The sequence below is a fragment of the Pelmatolapia mariae genome, linkage group LG6, assembly GCF_036321145.2.
Source record: "Pelmatolapia mariae isolate MD_Pm_ZW linkage group LG6, Pm_UMD_F_2, whole genome shotgun sequence".
NCBI classification, from domain to species: domain Eukaryota; kingdom Metazoa; phylum Chordata; class Actinopteri; order Cichliformes; family Cichlidae; genus Pelmatolapia; species Pelmatolapia mariae.
In genome coordinates this window covers 864261-885503 of record NC_086232.1, presented here as the reverse complement: position 1 = coordinate 885503, position 21243 = coordinate 864261, and the positions used below count along the sequence as shown (strand labels likewise).

The 21243-nt window shown below is 44.4% G+C and overlaps 1 protein-coding gene across 1 annotated transcript in view; it reads right to left on the bottom strand.

Annotated features, from left to right (window-relative positions):
• The window catches only part of LOC134628833 (nidogen-1-like), a 38558-nt gene that overhangs the window by 7778 nt on the left and 9537 nt on the right, over positions 1–21243 (bottom strand). Inside the window, exons 2-13 of the mRNA XM_063475605.1 lie at positions 19608–19910; positions 18838–19061; positions 16050–16615; positions 15818–15958; positions 15288–15539; positions 14499–14699; positions 14059–14298; positions 11724–11861; positions 11372–11500; positions 10058–10201; positions 5727–5858; positions 2709–2942 (exon numbers count right to left, since the gene is read on the bottom strand). Coding sequence (XP_063331675.1) covers positions 2709–2942; positions 5727–5858; positions 10058–10201; positions 11372–11500; positions 11724–11861; positions 14059–14298; positions 14499–14699; positions 15288–15539; positions 15818–15958; positions 16050–16615; positions 18838–19061; positions 19608–19910 — 2704 coding nt within the window. The remainder of the gene's footprint in view (positions 1–2708; positions 2943–5726; positions 5859–10057; positions 10202–11371; positions 11501–11723; positions 11862–14058; positions 14299–14498; positions 14700–15287; positions 15540–15817; positions 15959–16049; positions 16616–18837; positions 19062–19607; positions 19911–21243) is intronic.

Below are 21243 nucleotides of genomic sequence, written 5' to 3'. Positions count from 1 at the left end.
CCATTCCTCTGCAGATGATCTGTTAGCTGTTTGACAACTACTCTTTCAAGGATGTTTGATATGAAAGGAAGGTTGGAGATTGGCCTATAATTAGCTAAGACTGCTGGGTCTAGAGATGCTTTTTAAGTAAAGGTTTAACTACAGCCAGCTTGAAGGCCTGTGGTACATAGCTGATTATTAGAGAAAGGTTGATCATATTTAAGATCGAAGCATTAATTAATGGCAGGACTTCTTTGAGCAGTTTTGTAGGAATGGGGTCTAAAATGGGATGGCTGTGGCTCAGGTGGTAGAGCAGGTCGCCTACTGATCGGAAGGTTGGTGGTTCGATCCCTGTCTCCTCCAGTCTGCATGTCAAGTATCCTTGGGCAAGATACTAACCCAAGTTGCCCTCCGATGCGTTCATGGGAGTGTGAATGTGTGTGAATGCTTATTAGTTGCACTTGAGTTTAGAAGTGCTTGTATGAGTGGGTGTGAATGGGTGAATGAGGCATGTTGTATAGAGCGCTGTGAGTACTCCGGGTGAGTAGAAAAGCACTATACAAGAATCAGCAGACGTGTGCACTGTGGTCACTCCAGCATCCACTCCAGCATCCAATCCATCCAAGTTACATGGTTTATTAAAATAATCAAATTACAGCATTTACATTTATGTTAGACTAATTTTAATTAACTGCTTTAGCCCACTTACAATAAAAAATTAAAAAATCTTGTTCATGTCCTGTGTAGTATGTTAACACTATTGGAAGTAAAAATAACTTGAACTCCAATTTTGAAAACACAACTTTCGTTTTTTTTTCCTTATAAAGCTCTGACTTGTATTATGAGTCTGTGGTCTGGGAGAGAGTCTGTAACTCTCTGTCTGCAAAATACAGTATATAATGACCAATGTTGGGCAATTAATTATATAGTTACGTCTTCAAAAAAGTAACTGAGTTATGCAAACAAAGTTTTTTGCAGCTGTTTACCTAAAAATGCAGCCAAGGCGTTTTTTTTAAAATAAACATTTCAAACTATTTACAGAACAATCAGCTGTTCTGCATCAAATTTGATGCCACACAAATTATTTGTGCCACTCCAAAAAATAATTTCTGTCCACTATGAGATAAAGGAGAACAACAGCCTGATACCTGCAGGCCTGACAACAGGAGATGTATCACTGCTGTAACACCTGTAACATTCAGCAGTCGCCTCATTGTTCTGACACACACAACAAAACTATTGACTACACTACACACTAACTACACACTAACTACACAAGATTTGCGCTAAACGTCGCAAATCTCTCACATCTCAAAACACCGCCGTCACTGCTAAAACTTCCCCCTTCCTAAACAACTAAATGCCATGTTGCCATATCATTTTTTGATTGGTCGACATGGTACATTTTTCCACCAATAGGAAAGGCTGGGGGAGGGGGGTTTTTGCTCACAGGCTTTCGAGCGTTTTCCTTATAAAACGCTGTTTTTACCGTTTCTTCCTGCAGTAAATATAAACAACGATAGTATTCAGGAAGAAAACCAAACATTGCAGATATTTTTATCATAACTCTGGTTTTACGTGGCCTATCAACACAATTTAAAAACTGGTATAAAGTCCACACTTTTTCCATCAGTTGTTCCGTCTGTCCTGCTCACATCTCCAATGGTTGTACACGTTGTCATTAACGTGGCTTCACTCCACATCAGCCACGCCGCTTTGCTAGCTAAAACACCGGTGTCGGCACATAAGGACGCTGTCATAGCCTGTCAACCACGCTGATTAGCTGCGTATATATGAATGTGAATCGCATCATTGGCTGGACTATGGGATAAGGTGGAATCGTTCTAATCCCATACGGGAGCAGCCAGTCACTTACTGACTAACACTGCAAAACAGAATTGTTAAAGTTTTAATTTTAATTTCAATTCAGGTTAGATTTTTTTTGTGCGCAACGCAGATTTTCTGTGCGCAGAGACCGTGTCAGCAGTGCGCAATTGCGCACACGCGCAGCTTAGAGGGAACATTGCAGCCTGGCTACAGTGCTGAAGAGAAACCTGGGGTTGTTCTTATTTTCTTCAATCAGTGATGAATAGTAAGATGTTCTGGCTTTGCGGAGGGCTTTCTTATAAAGCAGCAAACTATTTCTCCAGGCTAAATGATGATCCTCTAAATTTGTGACACGCCATTTCCTCTCCAGCTTACGAGTTATCTGCTTTAGGCTACGTGTTTGAGAATTATACCACGGAGTCAGGTACTTCTGATTTGAGGCCTTAGTTTTCACCGGAGCTACAGTATCCAGAGTCGTACGTAGTGAGGAGGTAAAATTATTAACAAGATGATCGACCTCTGTTGGAGTAGCGTTCAGATAGCTGCTCTGCTCTGTGTTGGTACAGGGCATTGAAGATGATAACAGTGGGTGGATTATATTCTTAAACTTAGTTACAGCGCTTTCAGAAAGACATCTACTGTGATAAAGTCTACTCTCCACTGCTGTGTAATCAATTATTGTAAATGTAAATGTTATTCAGACATGATCAGACAGGAGAGGGTTTTCAGTTATAGAATGTTCGACAGTACATTTATCATGTGCAGCTTCAGACAGAAAATAAATCATATTTAAATTGAAATGAACCTCATATGAGTAAAAAGTTTAATATATCGATAGAATGACACGATAAAATGTTTGTTTTTCGATAGCACAGCATCAATAAGCAGAAACAGAGACTCACAAAGAGGAGGGCTACTGTGAGGTCCTGTGCGGGTGTCGGGGATCTCCTGCCCGTTGGCGTCCACACACCAGCACTGCCCAATGCTTTGGTGGCACTGCGTGGGCTCGTAAGCTCCGTGCTCGTCACACCGGGGAACATACCGACTGACAGTCGGACGAGGACGGAATGAGAAGCCAACGTCAGAGCCGGCTACAGCACTCTCTCTCTGTCGCTCACACCGGGTCTTCTCACGCTCTGAGGACACACAAGAACGAAACACGTTCACAGAGTGATCGTCACGCCTACGGAGTCGTACCAATGTCCCGCTCTTTAGAGAGTCAAATGTTTACAGTCACACAGTAGTAACATCTGATGACATCAGCAGTCAGTATAACGCATCCACACGGTCACAGGAAGAAAACATGAGGCGCCAACACCTGTCAAGTTAAACCTGCTCTGAAAGTCAAGCACTTTGACAAATGACTTGTTCTGTTATTGACATCACCAGCCCCGCCCCTTTCTTTCTATTTGGCATCCAAGCAGTCAGACTTCTCCAATACCTCTCCAGGCCTTTCTTTGGACACTGGCTACTTTTATCCATGTACCAAATAACTTTTAGATAATATTTTATGTGTTTGTTACTTAAACCACATCACTTTGACCTCTGAATCACTAAAGCATAAAAGGGTCAAGATCTGCGAGGCAGATCGGCAGGAGATGAGAAGTGTGGACCCAAGTGCTAGCACTGACAACTGAGTAAATGAATGAGTTTTATTTTCAGGGAAAGGTGAAGCACAAACAAAAGCAGAGCATCGCAGGGAACTAAACTAAACAAAGCCTAAACTGGAACACACGGGAGACGACACACGGGAGACGACGACACACGGGAGACGACGACACACGGGAGACGACGACACACGGGAGACGACGACACACGGGAGACGACGACACACGGGAGACGACGACACACGGGAGACGACACACGGGAGACGACACACGGGAGACGACACACGGGAGACGACACACGGGAGACGACACACGGGAGACGACGACACACGGGAGACGACACACGGGAGATCACACACGGGAGATCACACACGGGAGATCACACACGGGAGACCACACACGGGAGACCACACACAGGAGACCACACAGGAGACCACACAGGAGACCACACACAGGAGACCACACAGGAGACGACGACACAGGAGACGACTCACAGGAGACGACACGGAGACAAACCAGCAACTAACAAAGGCAGACACAAGGCTTAAATACACAGAGGGATAATGAGGGAATGAGACACAGAAGGAGAGCACAGCTGGGCGTAATCAGACATGACGAGACCATGGGGACGCAAAACCCAATACACTGACATAAGACACGAACCTTCACAATAAAACAGGAAATACACAAAGATGCAGACCAGAGGGGGAGAGAAAAACACTGAGGAGCACGAGGGAGAGCACAGACATGACAAGCTGGAGAGACATGGAATAAAACACAAGGAGGGGAAACCCAGTAAACTAAACTGAACAACATAGGACTGATAGAATAACTCCAAGAACAACAAATGAACTTATGATACAGAAACGCAAGGAAACAAAAAACGCTGGGTCAAATGACCCAGGACCATGACAAAAAGAGCTGTTTACTAAAGGGATGAACCAGTCAGCACATAACAGACAACCCAGCAAAGAACACATTTTAACGTGTATCTTTGTTAAAAGCAGCATGTTGAAAAACAGGCACCAACAGGATAATTCCCAAAGCCAACGACGTGACACGGTGTCTGTAGGAAGTCTGAGGAAACTGGAGGCTAAAAAGAGACGTGAGGCCTAAAAAACTGTTTTCAGCAGGTGATCAGGAACTGAAAATGATGCTACAGTGTTAGCATTGAATCAGGAGGAAGACGCATGGTGTCCTGATCAGGGTGCATTTGTTTCTATGGACTATGAGTCTGGAATGAATCACTATTAGAAACAAAGGATTCGTCACTTTCAAATACATCAAACTTTAATGACGGGGTCATTTGGAAAAACAAAACCGCCTCATGAACACATATGACACGTGGCTTATTTCAAAGGTCCGTGCTCCTGAACAGACTTCAGCACGTGGCAGCTGCAGATACAAAGACTGAGTGATTAAAGCAGCAGGCTCTTCATCTCTGTGGTCCCACAGCGTCCTCAGGGAGTGTCCTCAAAGGTTTCTATAAGACAAACCACAAGCCAGCCACAACAGTGTCATCGCACACGGCAGCAAGCTGTCCTCACAGCGCCACATCTGCCCCCAGCTGTCCAACGGGACAAAGGATCCCTGATGATGGCGGAGACGATCAAAGCCCCGCTGTCGACACTAGAGGCATCTAAAAGATGCTGCTGACATTAAGAGTCACGGACATGTTTTGACACGGGACACTAAATGATGCCTTCAGGGGCCAGACAGGTCATAATAAAGGATGGAAATGTGACAAAACTGTGGTGCAGAGGAGTAAAGCTGTAATTAGCTGTGCGCCTCCAGCTGCTGACAGCTGGAATCACTGAAGCAGTATTACTCTGACTGCTGACTGTGTTTCTGTTTGTCTTCTTTTAGTAACACGCACACTTTCAATCAGAATTACACAAGAAAGAAAACATGAATCAGGAACAAAAACCTCCAACACCAAATACTAAACACTAACTGTACTTGAATGCGTCACATGTTGAATTAGATCAGACAGAGAACGTGCTGCTGTGCTCAGAGCAGCATCAGCCGCTGCAGCCCAGAACCAGCAGCTGGAGCTGCAGGATGAGACTCTTACTGGAACGCACAAATCAAAACACTCTCTCTCATGGGTCTCAGTGTCTCCATTTACAGTGATAAATGCATAGCTGGGGTGTTTAAACAGACTCCTCCAAGATGACCTGTTTCAGGATTAAAACAATGAATGGGGGAAGAAGGGACAAAGAAATGAGGACATCTTTATTTCACTGAAAAGTGCAGTCATTCTGGAACCAGCAACCCTCTGTCTGTAAACCTGTGAATGTGCTGGTTACCCACCTGAGAACGTGGGACTGCAGTGGAAGCCATCTCCGTGGAAACCAGGACGACACTGACAGGTAAAGGAGCCCTGTGTGTTGGAGCAGGAGGCCTCAGCGTGGCATCGATCCTGCTGCTGGCACTCATCCACATCTGAACAGGCAGAAAAAACAGAGGCTCCTCACATTCTGGATCTTTTCACTTTAAGTTGCAGTACCAGTAATGGCCACCAGATGGTGAAAAGTTTGAAAGTAGAGCTTTAATTGAATGCTGCAAATAGACTCTGTGCGCCTTAGCACGTGCTGCTTCCGGTGGGGAAACTCCTGTAGAGCGCTTCGTTTCCGGTGTGATATTCGCGCCTTGTTTACGCTCGGGTTTTCCAAAACAAGTCAACCAAATGGATGATTTACATTTCTCAAGATGTCTTGGGCATTTGCTGAATATATCTGTAGATGATGTTCGTCGACTTGTCGATATTTTTTCCTCCGCGCCTCAGAGCAAAAGAGAGGAAGAATTCAAATTTTATATTTCTCAGTATTTGTATACAGCGGTCCCTCGTTTATCGTGGTCTAAAAATATCCCGCGATAAGTGAAATCCACAATGCAGCCAACTTTATTTTTTACAATTATTATAGATGTTTTAAGGCTGTAAAACCCCTCACTGCACACTTTATACACTTTTCTCAGGCAGGCATGAACATTTTCACACTTTTCTCTCTTGTTTAAACTCTCAAAGTCGAATATTATAGAAAGAAACCAAAGATTCAAACCCTGTTTTCAGGTCCAGAACGTGGGAATAGAGCAGCTGCCAGAGAATTCAACATTAATGAATCAATGAATCAGGAGGGGCGATGTGGCTCAAGAGTTGGGAGTTCGCCTTGTAATCGGAAGGTTGCCGGTTCGAGCCCCGGCTCGGACAGTGTCCTTGGACAAGACACTTCACCCGTTGCCTACTGGTGGTGGTCAGAGGGCCCGGTGGCGCCAGTGTCCGGCAGCCTCGCCTCTGTCAGTGCGCCCCAGGGCAGCTGTGGCTACAATGTAGCTTGCCATCACCAGTGTGTGAATGTGTGTGTGAACGGGTGGATGACTGGATATGTAAAGTGCTTTGGGGTCCTTAGGGACTAGTAAAGCGCTATACAGATACAGACCATTTCAATGAATGAATCAGAAGTCCAAGTTTTAGTGTGATTGTTAGCGTCTTCCTCTGTCTTTTGGGTGCCGCAGGTGCCTTTGATGGTGCAAAATGTTTCGTCGACAGCACTTCACACTGCTAGTGGTCGATGTAGCGATTCTGTACTGCACAGGCAGGGAGGAGATTGACAGTGGTCTGCAGCCAATCAGGACGCAGAACAAAATGCGCTTAAAAAAAAAAAAAAAAAAAGCAGCAAAATTGCACAAAAAAAAAAAAAAAGCAAAACAGCGAGGCCGCGAAAAGTGAACCGCGTCATAGCGAGGGACCGCTGTAATTTTGAAGGTACGTCACAACGTACTCGTTGTAAATACTCATGTATAGAGACCCTTACCAGCAATCATTCATTTATTTTTTTCTGTGGCTTTTTGTTGTTGACATGCTGTGTAGGTGTGTACTGGACTAGCTGATATCAACATAATGGGGAAACCTTTGACTAATGTTTTTTATATAATAATAATAATAATAATAATGATGATAATAATAATAATAATAATAATAATAATAATAATAATAATAATGTTTTTAATATAATAATAATAATAATGTTTTTATATGATAATAATAATAATAATAATAATAATAATGGTTTTATATAATAATTATAATAATAATAATAATAATGTTTTTAATATAATAATAATAATAATAATAATAATAATAATGTTTTTAATATAATAATAATAATAATAATAATAATAATAATGAATTTATATGGTAATAATAATAATAATAATAATAATAATAATGGTTTTTATATATAATAATAATAATGTTTTTAATATTATAATAATAATAATAATAATAATAATAATGTTTTATATAATAATAATAATAATAATAATAATAATAATGGATTTATATGATAATAATAATAATAATGTTTTTAATATAATAATAATAATAATAATAATAATAATAATAATAATAATGGTTTATATAATAATAATAATAATAATAATAATGGTTTTTATATATAATAATAATAATGTTTTTAATATAATAATAATAATAATAATGGTTTTTTTATAATGTGTATGTGTAAGTCCCCGTAGGGAAATTACTCCTCTGCATTTAACCCATTCACCCAGTGAAGCAGTGGGCAGCCACCAATGCAGCGGGGAGCAGTGTGTAGGGACGCTACCTTGCTCAGGGGTACCTCAGGGTAGCCGTTCAGTGGACTCGAACCCCCGACCTTCCGATCATGGGGCAACCACTCTACCCTGTTCACCTGTAGTTTGAGTGCTGAACATTTGCCTGTGTAAATCACTGTCACTATACAGAGATGTGCTTCTGAGTGTGGACGATGTGTCTTCTGCATGCAGTAAGGCAGTTCTGCTTGTGTTGAGTGATGTAAACAAACAATCGATCTACACTCTTCAAACGTCAAAATTGATCATTTGATTTTTTTTTTGACACAGCAGTGAGTGTTCCCACCTTCTGCTCTTTGTAATGTAACGCGATCTTTCAGTTTTCGTGTTTGGATATGACTTTGGAGTCCACCTTCGCAGGAGCGATTGACCACAAAATAAAGCTACTTTACATCCGGTCTTAAAACAGGAAGTTAGCATTTTCCCGTGCACAGGGTCTATTGTAATGAAGCCATAACACCAGAGTTCCCGGGCGCGACAGCCTGGCAGGCTCCTGCAGCAGCAAAATCCTCCTAAACCTGTTTGGTCGTGTCTTTGAGAGCAGCTGTGTTATCACTGCTTGTGAATATGGACCCGAACACAAACAGCCGATGGACACTGAGCAGTCGTAGGTCTGTGGGCAGGATTTAGATGACTATGTGCATCACAGACTGAATTTAAAGATAAATCACCTGAAAGCTCCCTAAAGTGACACCAAGACACCCAAATGACCCCCTGGTGGCTGGGTGAGGTACAGGTTTTAACATAGTCCCTTTTTGCAGCTGCTAATTACGGGCTAGACTCTTCTTCAGCCAACGTTGAATCGACAAAGCATGCTGACAGACCCGTCTCTTTAACCAGACAGTGTATTTATAGCAGCAATAGTTTTGTCCTCCTGTCCTGCACCCCTCTGTCCACAGAGGCTCAGATCCAGCCAGCGGTCATAAGTCTAGTGGCTCGACGGCTGAGCTAGTGACCGGTAGCATAAATGCTATGAGAGGAAAGCATCTTCATTTCATTCTGTAGCCCAAACATCCAGCCAGCCATCAGGAGCGATCTTCAGCCACAAGAGCAAAGAGTCCTGCCCCACAGAGCCCTGATCTAAGCAGCCAGCCTGAGACTATCAACCCACACCCACAGAGCTGTGAGGCGTAGCTGCATGTTTCAGCACATCGATCTACGGTTAAATAACAGGGCTAAAGGTGTCAGACCCGAACATCGGCCAGGTTATGTTTGTAACTGTAAGTAAGTACATGGTAAACTGATTCTGAACTCTTCTCTACCAGAACACTCAAAGCACTTTATAGTCTGTACCATTAGTGCTGAAGCGTGGTGTATGTGACATGCTGTCTGGGAACAACAAACATCTCCAGACTCAAGGAAACACAGTTTTACATGGAGGACGACAGACATCCAATCAGCTTACAGATATTTAGAGCAATGTGCTGAAAATGACTCTGAAACCTAACAGCAAACTAGAACGCATTATTACTCGAGCTACGAGTGTCAGCGTGTTAATCCATCAAACCCATAAAGATCCAGCTATTCAAACAGGCTGTAAGAGACAGTGTTGAGATGGGCCTGAGCCCCACGGTGACCTTTCACCCCCAAAAAGCCTGTAATCTGAGTAAACACAGGTCCTGGCTCTGTTGAACATTTCACACACAGAGCCTTTGAAAGGTTTCTGTCATGTAGCTGGAGAGAGGTGCAGTCTGTGGACAACTCTGAGCCTTTACTGCCCACACGTCTTCTGTAAAAGCTCTACCTGCCGGTCTTACCACTCAGTAGCTGTGACTGTGGACAGACAGAGGTCTGTGGTAAAGCACTGACTGCTGTGCAGCACACACTGATACGAGCCTGTAAAGCTGTGGAGTAACTCTTCGTTCTGTGACAGGTGAACATACCTGTCAGGCATATGATCCCAAACATTTGTTGTATTCATGCAGCAGTTTCTCTTACATTTACAGTGCATCTGTTTATTAAGGATGAGACATCATCCTTAATAGCTGAAAAAGCGAGCACCGTGAACTCACCCCGACACACCCGGCCGTTACCCTCAAACCCCGGCAGACAGGAGCAGATGTAGGCTGAGCCTCCGGTGTAGCTGCACAGGGCTCTCTGTGGAACATCGCAGTCATGAGAGCCTCTCTGGCAGTGATCTACTGGACGGTTCTCCTCTGCAGGACCAGAGAGAAACATGTTCTGATGAATCTGTCCCAAACTACACATCCCCATTCATTAGTATGATAATAAAGACCAGTGGTGTCTATCTAGCCATCCATCTTCTTCCCCCTTATCCTGGGCCGGGTCGTGGGGGCAGCAGCCTAAGCAGAGAAGCTCAGACCTCACTCTTTCTGGCCACCTCCACCTCCATCTCCTCCAAGGCATTCCCAGGACACGCTGGAGAGATATAATCTCTCCAGCGTGTCCTGGGTCTGCCCCGGGGCCTCCTCCCGGTGGGACATGCCCGGAACACCTCACCCAGGAGGCGCCCAGGAGGCATCCTTGTCAGATGCCCGAACCACCTCACCTCTTTTCAATGTGGAGGAGCAGCGGCTCTACTCTGAGCCCCTCCCGGATGGCCGAACTCCTCACCCTATCTCTAAGGGAGAGGCCAGCCACCCTTCAGAGGAAGCCCATTTCTGCTGGTTGTATCCGCGATCTCGTTCTTTCGGTCACTACCCACAGCTTGTGATCATAGGTGAGGGTAGGGACGTAGATCGACCAGTAAATTGAGAGCTTCGCTTTTACACTCAGCTCTCTCTTCACCACGACGGACCGGCACAGCGTCCGCATCACTGCAGCCACAGCACCAATCCATCTGTCGATCTCCCGTCACTCGTGAACAAGACCCTGAGATATATTGAAGTCCTCCACTCAGGGCAGGAATGTACTGCCCCGGTGAAACTTTCAGGCTTTCAGTTTTTGAGATCACCTCAAAGTGCCCTGCTGTAGGTGGGTGGACAGGTCATTCTGAAAAAAAGATTAACCTTGAAGAGTATTTGACTTACGAAGCTAAAATTCCACAGCACTCATTAACCATCCAAACTATTATATTTAAACACATCCTACATTACAATATCCCATCAGAGGGACAAGGTCCAACCAACGAACCCGACAGCATCATCATTTTAGGCTGAAGCAGTCACATCTCGTCACTACAGACCAGGCAGGAAACATCTCGTCTGTGCTGGACAGATCGTTATTGTTCATGTCTGTTGTCAGCTTTAGGAACATCTGTATGTGCAACAAAGTCATACTCACCCACAGGAACCAGATACCCCCCAGCTGTCAACACACACACACACACACACACACACACACACACACACACACTCTAAACCCACCGACACACGTCTTTCCATCACTGGCGAACACAAAGCCGGTGGAGCACTCGCAGCGGAAACTTCCAGGCTGATTACTGCAGACGGCGTTGGGTCCACACACTGAAGGAGTCTCTCTGCACTCGTCAATATCTGCCAACAACATATATGTAATGTTACTGCCACATGACATAATCTCTGCTCCATGTGCTGCTTGTAGACGCTCAGATTAAATGTAATCCAGGTTCCGATCATCATTTTGCTACTATGGACCGTTTCCATGTGACTGTCACATTTTTGAAATTATTCTCTCATCTGTTTTGTAGTTCTTTCCCATTTTCAGCACTGCTCATGTGACCAAGTGTGGGTTTGTTACCGTGGCAATATCGTCCATCTCCAGCGAAACCAGCTGTGCATTCACAGCTGAACCGGACGCCCTCGCCAGGTGTACAGACAGCGTTAATGTCGCAGCCGTGTCGACCGCTGAAACATGGATTCTGCTCCAGAAGACTGCCTGTCAGAAAATTAGACACACCTCCAGTCAGAAACAATGTATGTGACTCTATGTGACACAGTCCCACACACACAGAGCAGAAAAGATCCATACGCTGCACCTGAACCACCCACAGTCCAACCACGTTAATTAGTGGCAGCTCATGTCTTCTTTGGCCTGCAGCTACATGATCTATATGCCAACAGATTTACACATCTCCTCTTCAATATTCTGCTTGACATCACACACGGTGGAAAATTTGTGCAGTTTGGCAACAAACCCTGAAGGTCAACCAGATAATGACAACCCTGAGAATAGATCCAGTGTCTCCAGAAAGTAGCACTCACGCTAAACCACCAGCACAGTAAGAAGCGAGGCAGCAAGAGAGAATATGGACTCAACACATTTCCATTAAATATTACAGACAATGAGCTGTGTCACCTGCACATTGTTTACCAATAAAATCAACAAACATGCATGCACACATATGTTACATGTGTTAGTGTTAGAAAGCTCTGCCATCTGTTACAGACAGTTTCACTCTGTGACAGTTCTCGTCTGCCTGGTCACAGAGAGACGCTTCGTTTTCACTGTCAGCAACACAAACATCTATAGACTGTATATAAAAGATGGACCTAACCACCGCGACGTCACCACTAATTACTGAATTCCTGAGTGTTTCTTGATATTTGATGTGAACACACGAAGTACAGCTGTTGTGTAACATCACAGCTGCTCTGTTATTCAGTCCCTCAAAGTATTTAAGGAAAATCTGCGTTTGTTTGTCGAGTTTGCAGAAATGAGAATTTAAATATTTTGGGGATATTTTGGTGGAATATCGAGACATGCATGTTGTAGGAGACTGCTGCTCTCTTCCTTCTTCATGATTAAAGGATTAATGGATAAAAACTAATCTGTGGTTCACTCACTGACTGCTGTCATTCACGACTCGTGCAGCTGGGCGGAGCTCCTGGCAGGAAACACGTCCCAGATGCTCTGCTGTTTGCCAACAAAGCCCAGCTCAATGTTGTTTGCTTGTATAACTCTAAAACCCCCGAGCTTCTCCAACCAACCTCACCTGCATATTTACCTCAAACCTGCCCCTCCCCCAACCCCCACCCCCAGCCCAGGTTGGTATCTTGTTGACATCAGCCGCTGATCTTCGCCCCCTGCCTGCAGCACTCTCACGGCCTCTCTGATTGCAGCTGAGGAAACAGAGCCAGGCTCAGATTACTGTTTACCTTCCTCCGATGTCCCACTGCAACAGCGCTGAGGGTTTAAACTATTGGATATGTGTTTCCGAACATTCCTCGGAGTAACAACACGCACCGCTTCACTGTGACTGTCCCGGACAATGTGGGAAACCTTCTATGACCTTCAGCATGAGTCTGCTCGCTGACCTGTGCTGTCTGCATCTGTGACACGTGTGGAACTAAAATAAATACACCACACATTCACAGAGGCAGATTTTTTCATCACTGTTGTTTGTGCCAAGAACTCAAGTACTAATAATCACAGCCTCCAAATGCTGTTCAGTAAATATGTAGAGGCTAAACTTTGAGCCTCTGTAGGGTCCATCCATAAACGAGACGTCAGGTTGGCTGTAAAATAAAACAAACTCTGAGGCAGGTTTAACACATTTGACAGAGACTGTGGCCTCGTCCTTCCAGGTTACATCAGGAATATTTTTACAGCCCATTTCAGCAGGAAAAGAAATGCTGAAAAGATTAGTGTCACCTGTGTCTCTGATTTCTATCACACACTCTGAGTCTGTGTGAGTGATCAGTGGAAACATGAACGACTTATCCTGGTTTGTTAAATACAACAGTGCTACGTCCACCTTTTTCCTACAGCTCAGCCATGTTTGTGCTTTTGGTTCATTTCTGGTATTTTAATGGAACCACACCTCACTCTTTGCTACAGGCCTTCGAAGACGTTTGTTTCATTTTCGCTCAGTCAGATTCTAGTTTTGTTTGTCTGTTATGTAGCACTAACTCATGGCACCTGTACATCTTACTGAGTAACTTCTTAACCAAATCCATCCATCCACTTCTGGTGGAGCCTATCCCAGCTATCTTAGGGCGAGAGGCAGGGTACACCCTGGACAGGTCACCAGTAGAGTCACTGGTGACTCAAAAATCAATGCAATTAGTGGTGGTGCTCCAACATACGCACTCACAGACACACACACGGTTACATATGTGGATGTGTAACATACTGTGGATGGGACCAATTCTGTTGCTCATGGCGTAGCGGATAAGGTGGTTGTTAGCGTCAAACATCACAAAGATTTGGTCTACACTGAGCTGCTGGGTGGTCAGCGTTGCCCCCGCCCACCCAGCCTCATCATACGGGCAGGTCTGAAAGACGATGGACTGACGCCACTGGTAGCTTCTCGTCTGGACATCTCCATCAGGAGAGGTGATGGTGTAGTTGCGGCTGGAGGAGGAGATGATGACTAGAAAGAGGAGAAGAAATACTTTAGCATTGAGCTGGTAGAGCATTGAGCTACCTTCAGTGGGACAGGAAATGAATCTTTTAATGTCCTGAAACTTTGATTTGGCTGTTTTACACTGAAAGATTGAAAACAGAAAAGTGGACTGTTAGACCCTCACTGCGTGATGAGATTAGTGTCAGACAGTGAGCTGCTGGCCTTACAGTTTCTGTTGTACTGGTAAATCTCCTTGTATGGCTCGATCTGGACAGTGGAGCCTAACAGGACAGCCGGCAGACGTCCATCCAGGTCTGTGCTCATCACCAGGTGATCGTGTTCATCGATGCCTTTAAACTCTTGCTTGATGCTCAGACGCTCGTTGCCCGGCTGGAAGACCACATCGGCCTGTCGGGAAAACACCCCGCCTACAGGAATGTGAAAACACACGGAAGAGGAACAACCGTCACAGGCTGCTGTCTAAGAGGGTGGATGAAGAAATCCAGGAGATGGATAAGCAGTGACCAGCCACTTTATAAGGTACACCTGCTCAAATGCTTGTTAATGCACATATCTAACCGTCCATCATATGACAATTCAATGCATTTAGGCAAAGACAACCTACTGAGTGCAAAGTGCATTAAGTGCAAACTGAGCGTCAGAATGAAGAAGACAGTCTGATGTAAACCACCGTGTGTGGTTGTTGGCGCCAGGCTGGCACTGAGTGTTTCAGAAGCTGCTGATCTGCAGGGATTTTCCCACAGAACCACCACTGAGGTTTGCTGCTTCCAGCTCACAGTGAGCTCAGCATGAATGGAATCATATCTGAATCTGTTTTGGGCTTTCTGCATCAGTAACAAACATGATACCCCCAACATTACAGTTACAGTATTTAACAGAGCTGTTCCCAGGCTCTAGAGGCCCAGAGTCTTTGCAGTTCTGAGCAGTTTTGTGAGCACATGAGGGACAAATTGATGCAGCTTTCCACAAAGATCATCATCAACCTGCACCCTTACCAATGAGACTGAATCCATTCTCGTAGCCGGGCTGTTCCAAGGCAAAGGCCCAGCCGATGACTCCCCCCAGTGAGGACAGAAGCTGCAGGGAGGGCCCCACACTGTCGGGGATGTTGCTGATGGCCACATAGGCCCGTCCATCATTGGCTACCACGTATGAGTGCAAATCGTTGTTAGTGAGCCTTATCGGTGAAGGTAAGTTTCCCACAAACACTTGGCCGTTCACTTTTCCATTCATCCTCTGGGGTTTGCCTGAAAAACAACTTCTCCATTAAATCATTTTATTGTTTCTTTTATCTTCAGTCAGCTTTTTTCCTACGAAAAATCCTGATAAATATAGACAAATGGAATAATATCTACATGACATTTACCAAGTTTTAATGCTTTTAAAGAAGCTTTATTAGAGAAAAAAAGCCTCAGTTTGGAAAGCTTAGACTGCCCCATCTTACACAATAAGAAATGACCAAAGCTGCTTTCCTGTTATTAAAATAATCGATAGCTTCACTGATAAGGAACTTAGTTCTTCTTACCTTCTGCAACACAGTCCTTCCCATTCCCATAATAACCAGGCCTGCAGTGGCAGCAATACCCCCTGCTGTGATCTCGGCAGTCAGCAAAAGCTGAGCATTTGTGCCTGTTGTGGGCACACGTCTCCAAATTGTATGCAAACACTGTGAAAGGAACAAAAGAAGGCAGGCCGGAAAATGAAACTATGACTCCCAAAGAAAAATAAAACACAAACGTCCTGTTATTGAACTCTACCGTTCACATCCAAATCTTCATCGACCACAACGATCTGAGGATGCTGTGGAGCTGAACGCGGTGGTGCTGGTACGTGCCGCTGTTGCAGCCCCGGCTTCTCTGTAGTGTATCTGGGTTCACTGGGCGCAGGAGTGGTGTGTCTTGGTTGCAAAGTCTCAGAGGTGGTGTATCTGGTTTCAGTCTGATGTTGCTCAGTTGGATGTATTCGTTGAATTGTCCCAGTGCTGGTGGGTGCTGGTGCAATAGTGTCTGATTCCACAAAGTGGGGCTCCTGAGTTTTCAGCGTTGTGTTTCCTGGTGTGACGGTTTCTGGATAACCGGTTTGGTAGCTGCTGGGGGTCTCAGATGGATGCTCTGTTCCAGCTGTCTTCATCCCCTGGGTTGTATAGGTCAAGAAGTCCACCCCCACATGATCATCAGTCTGTGCTGGTAACATGGTCACAGGAGGCTTAGTAACACCCTCATTCTCAGGAGAGCTAGTCACTTTCCCTGGTTCGATCTCAACGAAGAACGGGGAGGATCCAATCTTGTACACCCAAACTCCACTCTGTGCTGCGTTGGTCTTTCTGGTTGGATAAAGAATAACATGAAATGTTTCTAAAGTGGACGACAGTGAAAATCAAACTAATGAAGTGGAAACTAGAAATGACAGACAGCATTTCTAAGATGTATTGTAGCAAAAGACGTAGCAAAAAGAATCGTGAGCGTCTCCAGTCAGTCCAGAATGCTGCAGCAAGGCTTTTAACAAAGACACGAACAAGAGAGCACATTACACCAGTGTCGCGCCCGTTACACCGGTGCCGCGCCCGTTCCACCGGTGTCGCGCCCGTTCCACCGGTGTCGCGCCCGTTACACCGGTGTCGCGCCCGTTACACCGGTGTCGCGCCCGTTCCACCGGTGTCGCGCCCGTTACACCGGTGTCGCGCCCATTACACCAGTGTTACGCTCATTACACTGGCTTCCAGTACATTTTAGAATTCATTTTAAAATCTTGGTACTGACTTTTAAAGCCTCACGCTCCCTCTCGCAGCCTGAGATCATCTAACCTAAGGCTGTTGGTAGTTCCCCGAACACGTTTTAAAACCAGAGGTGATCTGTTAGAGCAGCGCCCTCAGGTTGTGGAACGCTCTCCCTCCATGTCTGCGTTGCCTGGATTGTATTTATTCTTTTAAACATCATCTTAAGACTCATTTATTGAGACTGGCTTTTAATCAGATTTGTGCTGTATGTTTGATTCTACTGTTTTATATTATTGTGAAGCACTTTGTGGTTTTTATCCTGTGAAGAGTGCTGTATAAATCAATAAAGTAAAGTAAAGTAAAGTAAAGTGTATTTCAGAACTTAATTACAAGGACTATTGGAACTTTGATTTTGCTTAAATAAAGCCTACAGCTCTGTGAAAAGGTGTTTCCTCTCTTGTCTGGATGCACGCTCAATCACCAGTCAAATGGATTCTGTTCTGGGACGTCACTCCCAGCCCAGTGTTCATTCAGTGGGCTGGTTTCAGTCATTGTGCAGATGTCCTGTTTATAAGGTTGGAAACCTGCAGTCAGCTGAGACTGATGATGATGAAACGTTTCTCCTACTGAAAACATCCAGATGAAAAGACTCAACCTTTTGGGATTTGCTCTCTTCTTCATTTTATTTATTTATTTTTTAAATTTGAGCTTCTACCCGTCGGCCATGACACATCGATGGGGTGGTGTCATCACCCCGGCGGGCGGGACATGCAACTTTGTGATAACTCAAGAACGAGGCAATACAGGTGCTTGACACTGATACCAGGTGCATCTACTAAATGTCTTGGAAGATGAATCTCAGTGACATCATCCTCAAGGTCAGAGGTCGCCAGTATTTTTAAATATGATTTCATTGATTATCGAAAAAAAACAACTGATCCAAACCATCTTGGCTCTATGTGAAAAAGTAACTGTCAGAACAACATCTGAAGAAATGTAGGCTTTCCTTACTGTAGTCAAGGTCAAAGTTCAACAATAAGAAAGAGACTGGGAAAGATGGCATCCATTAGAGAACTGAGGAGAATACCACTGCTGACCAAAAGAAACACAAGAAACTTCTTGATTATCTCCAAAATGTTTGGGTAAATATGTGGACTGACGAGACAAAAGCCAAACTTCCTGGCAGGCTTGTGTCCGGTTACATCTGCTCCAAAACTAACAGCATTTTCTAAAAAGCTCATCATAGCAACAGTGTGATGGTCGGGGGCTGCCTGCTGCTTCAGCACCGGGTCGACTTGCTGTAATTGATGGAATCGTGAATTCTGCTCTCTGCCAGAAAGTCCTGATGGAAAACATCCGATCATCGTTTACCGAAGCTCGAGCACATTTGGGCATCAACAATGATGCAAAACACAGCAGCAAGTCCACCTGTGAACGGCTCCAAACAAAAAACCTCAAAATGAAGGTTTTGAAGAGGCCTGATGAAAGTCTGGACTTCAATCAGAGTGAAATGCTGTGCTATGACCTTAAACAGACCAGGCTGACAAACCCTCCATTGTGCCTCAATTCAAACAATCCTGCAAAGAGTGGGACTGATGATGTTTCAGACATTTGATTAAGGCGCCACAGAGTAGGTTTGGACCGCTTCTTTAACAGGATTTTGGATTTACTCAGGTTTTCTTTGTCAAACATTAAAACTTGTTTGTTCTGAAACATTAGCGTGACAAATACACCAGGAAGGGAGCGAACACTTTATCACAGCACCATGTACAAACACAGACTTCACATTTTCAGTTCCACTATAGAAAAAACATCAGCAGCGGTCATACTTGGTAAGTTGGCTGATGGAGGCCTCGTCATCAGAGGTAAGGCGGAAGTACAGCCCCTGTTTTCTCCAGAACCAGCCCACCAGGCCTTCATTGAAGCAAGACTCGAGCAGCTTTCTTTCTCCTCCTATTGATGTGTAGAGAAACTGCAGGCCGTTCCTGGGGTACAAGAGGATGGCCCAGGCAGATGATGCTGTGTAGGCCACAACCAGCTGGAAGGTGATTCTCTGAAAGTGCAAAATAACATGTTTTTAAGAAGAAATTCCCATTTATATCCACACCACTGCTTATTTTTCATTCTGGGTGGGTTTGTGTGTGTTTTTGCTCACTGTGTGTTTATACACCACTCTACATTTAATCATCACTTATTTTCCACACCATGTCCTGTCTCTCTCCCATCATGGCCCCGCCCCTCCCTGAGCCTGGAGGTTTCTTCCTGTTAAAAGGGAGTTTTTCCTTCCCACTGTTGCCAAAGTGCTTGCTCATAGGGGGTCATATGATTGTTGGGATTTCCCTGTATGTGTTACTGTAGGTTCTACCTTACAGTATAAAGCGCCCTGAGGCGACTGTTGTTGTGATTTGGTGATAAAAAACTGACTTCGACAGAGACGGGGTAGAATGAGTGTCTATGCCGTAGAACTAAAAAAAACAATCAGTTTTTCTACACTAAGGAAAATACATTCAGAATAAATTAGGAAATAAAAGTATATAATATATATATATATAAAAAAATTAATACATACCATCTAATTGAGAGAAATTGAAATCCTCACCTTAGTGTCCAGTTGGTCTCCTCGTCCAGATGTCCCCTGGGCAGCCATGTTCTCCCAGGTAACAATGAAGGTGTTGGTGGGCTTCTCTACCTTACCATCTGGGAAACCCTGCCTGATGTGGTCAGCGGCTCGACCCAGGATATTGGGGGTGCTGTCATGCCTGAAGTACACCTTGCCTTGTCCGTCACTGTTGTCCAGGTCTCCCAGAAGGACTGCAATCATTTTAAACTCACTGGGCATCTTCCCCAGGTATTTCTCCTCAGCGGGAGGCTCGGCAACAGCCACAAACCCATTGGTGTTGATCTGAAACAGGAGGATCAGGTTCTTTCACCTCATATTTCATGTGAAATCACACAGTGCATTTATGCACCTCAGATTTTAGTTATTGTGAGAATGTATGATTTTATTTCAAGGTTAAATGTTTTTACTGATGACCAATCTGGACATTTCCCACAATCCTGAGGTCTGAACTATAAACGCGGTCCAGTACTGTCTGATTAAATTTCATGAGGCAGTAACTGAGTGAGGACTGTTGATGCTCCGTCATTATCATAAGTTTCTCAAAGCTAAGACAAACAAACCCTGTGCTACAGTTATTCTAAGAATGATAACTTAGGATTATTTAAATGAATGATTTGCTTATTCAGCACAAACTGTAAGCAGAGTGCACAGAGTTCTCTTACTGCTATTCTCCTCTGTCAGTCCCAGGAATTCCACACAAATAATTCCCATTCATTCAGAAAAGAAAGATTAACGCGAATCGTGACCGTGTGAGGCCAGACCACCGTGAACCGAGTGCAGTCTCCTTTCAAGGACAAGGCAGTAAATGCAGACAAAATAGCAAAAATACGTCGTAATAATCAGTTCAGATAATGAGACAATCACTCGTTTGTTTAGGTTTCAAAATATGAGCAATGCTGGTGACTGATGCAGGATTTCTACAACAGGAGATAAACCTAGAGAGGCCCAGGCCCCCGCTGTGACTGAGCTTTAATATGCATCATATGCCTTCTGCATATTATATGACGAGACATAGAACACAAACTGCTTTGCATACCTCTCTCTAAGTTATATTCATTTGTCAAACAGCCAGTACACACTACGCGCTTCATATAAAGTTGTCCTGTTGCTCTGTGATTTTATCTCATTCTCACAGTTAAACCTTCCCAACATCGTGTCTCACAGGCTGTTCATCATCTGTTCAGTTCTTAGTGCAACAGATTCAGATTCTTTCCCAAACCTGACGATCAGTCACTAAACCACTGTCACCTTTAGCATTTTTAACAAAGTAAAGCAGAATTTCACCGTAGCTGTGCTGCGACACAGGTTTGCATTCACTGTTGCATACAACAATGAGACAAACCAGATCTGTCAGCCGTTTATCAAAAACCTCCAACAAGGCACGAGGCTTTACAAACATGCATCTTTCATGTGTCAGCCGGCATGCAGCCTGTTTTAGTGTTCGTTACTGTTCTTACTGTCCAGGAGGAACTTTGACCACATCATTTCGTCTGCAGTACGGGGGCCCCACAGGGAACGGTTCTGGCTCCGTTCCTCTTCACCATCTACACTGCAGACTTCTCCCACAACTCCACCCAGTGCTTCCTGCAGAAGTTCTCTGATGACTCTGCTATAG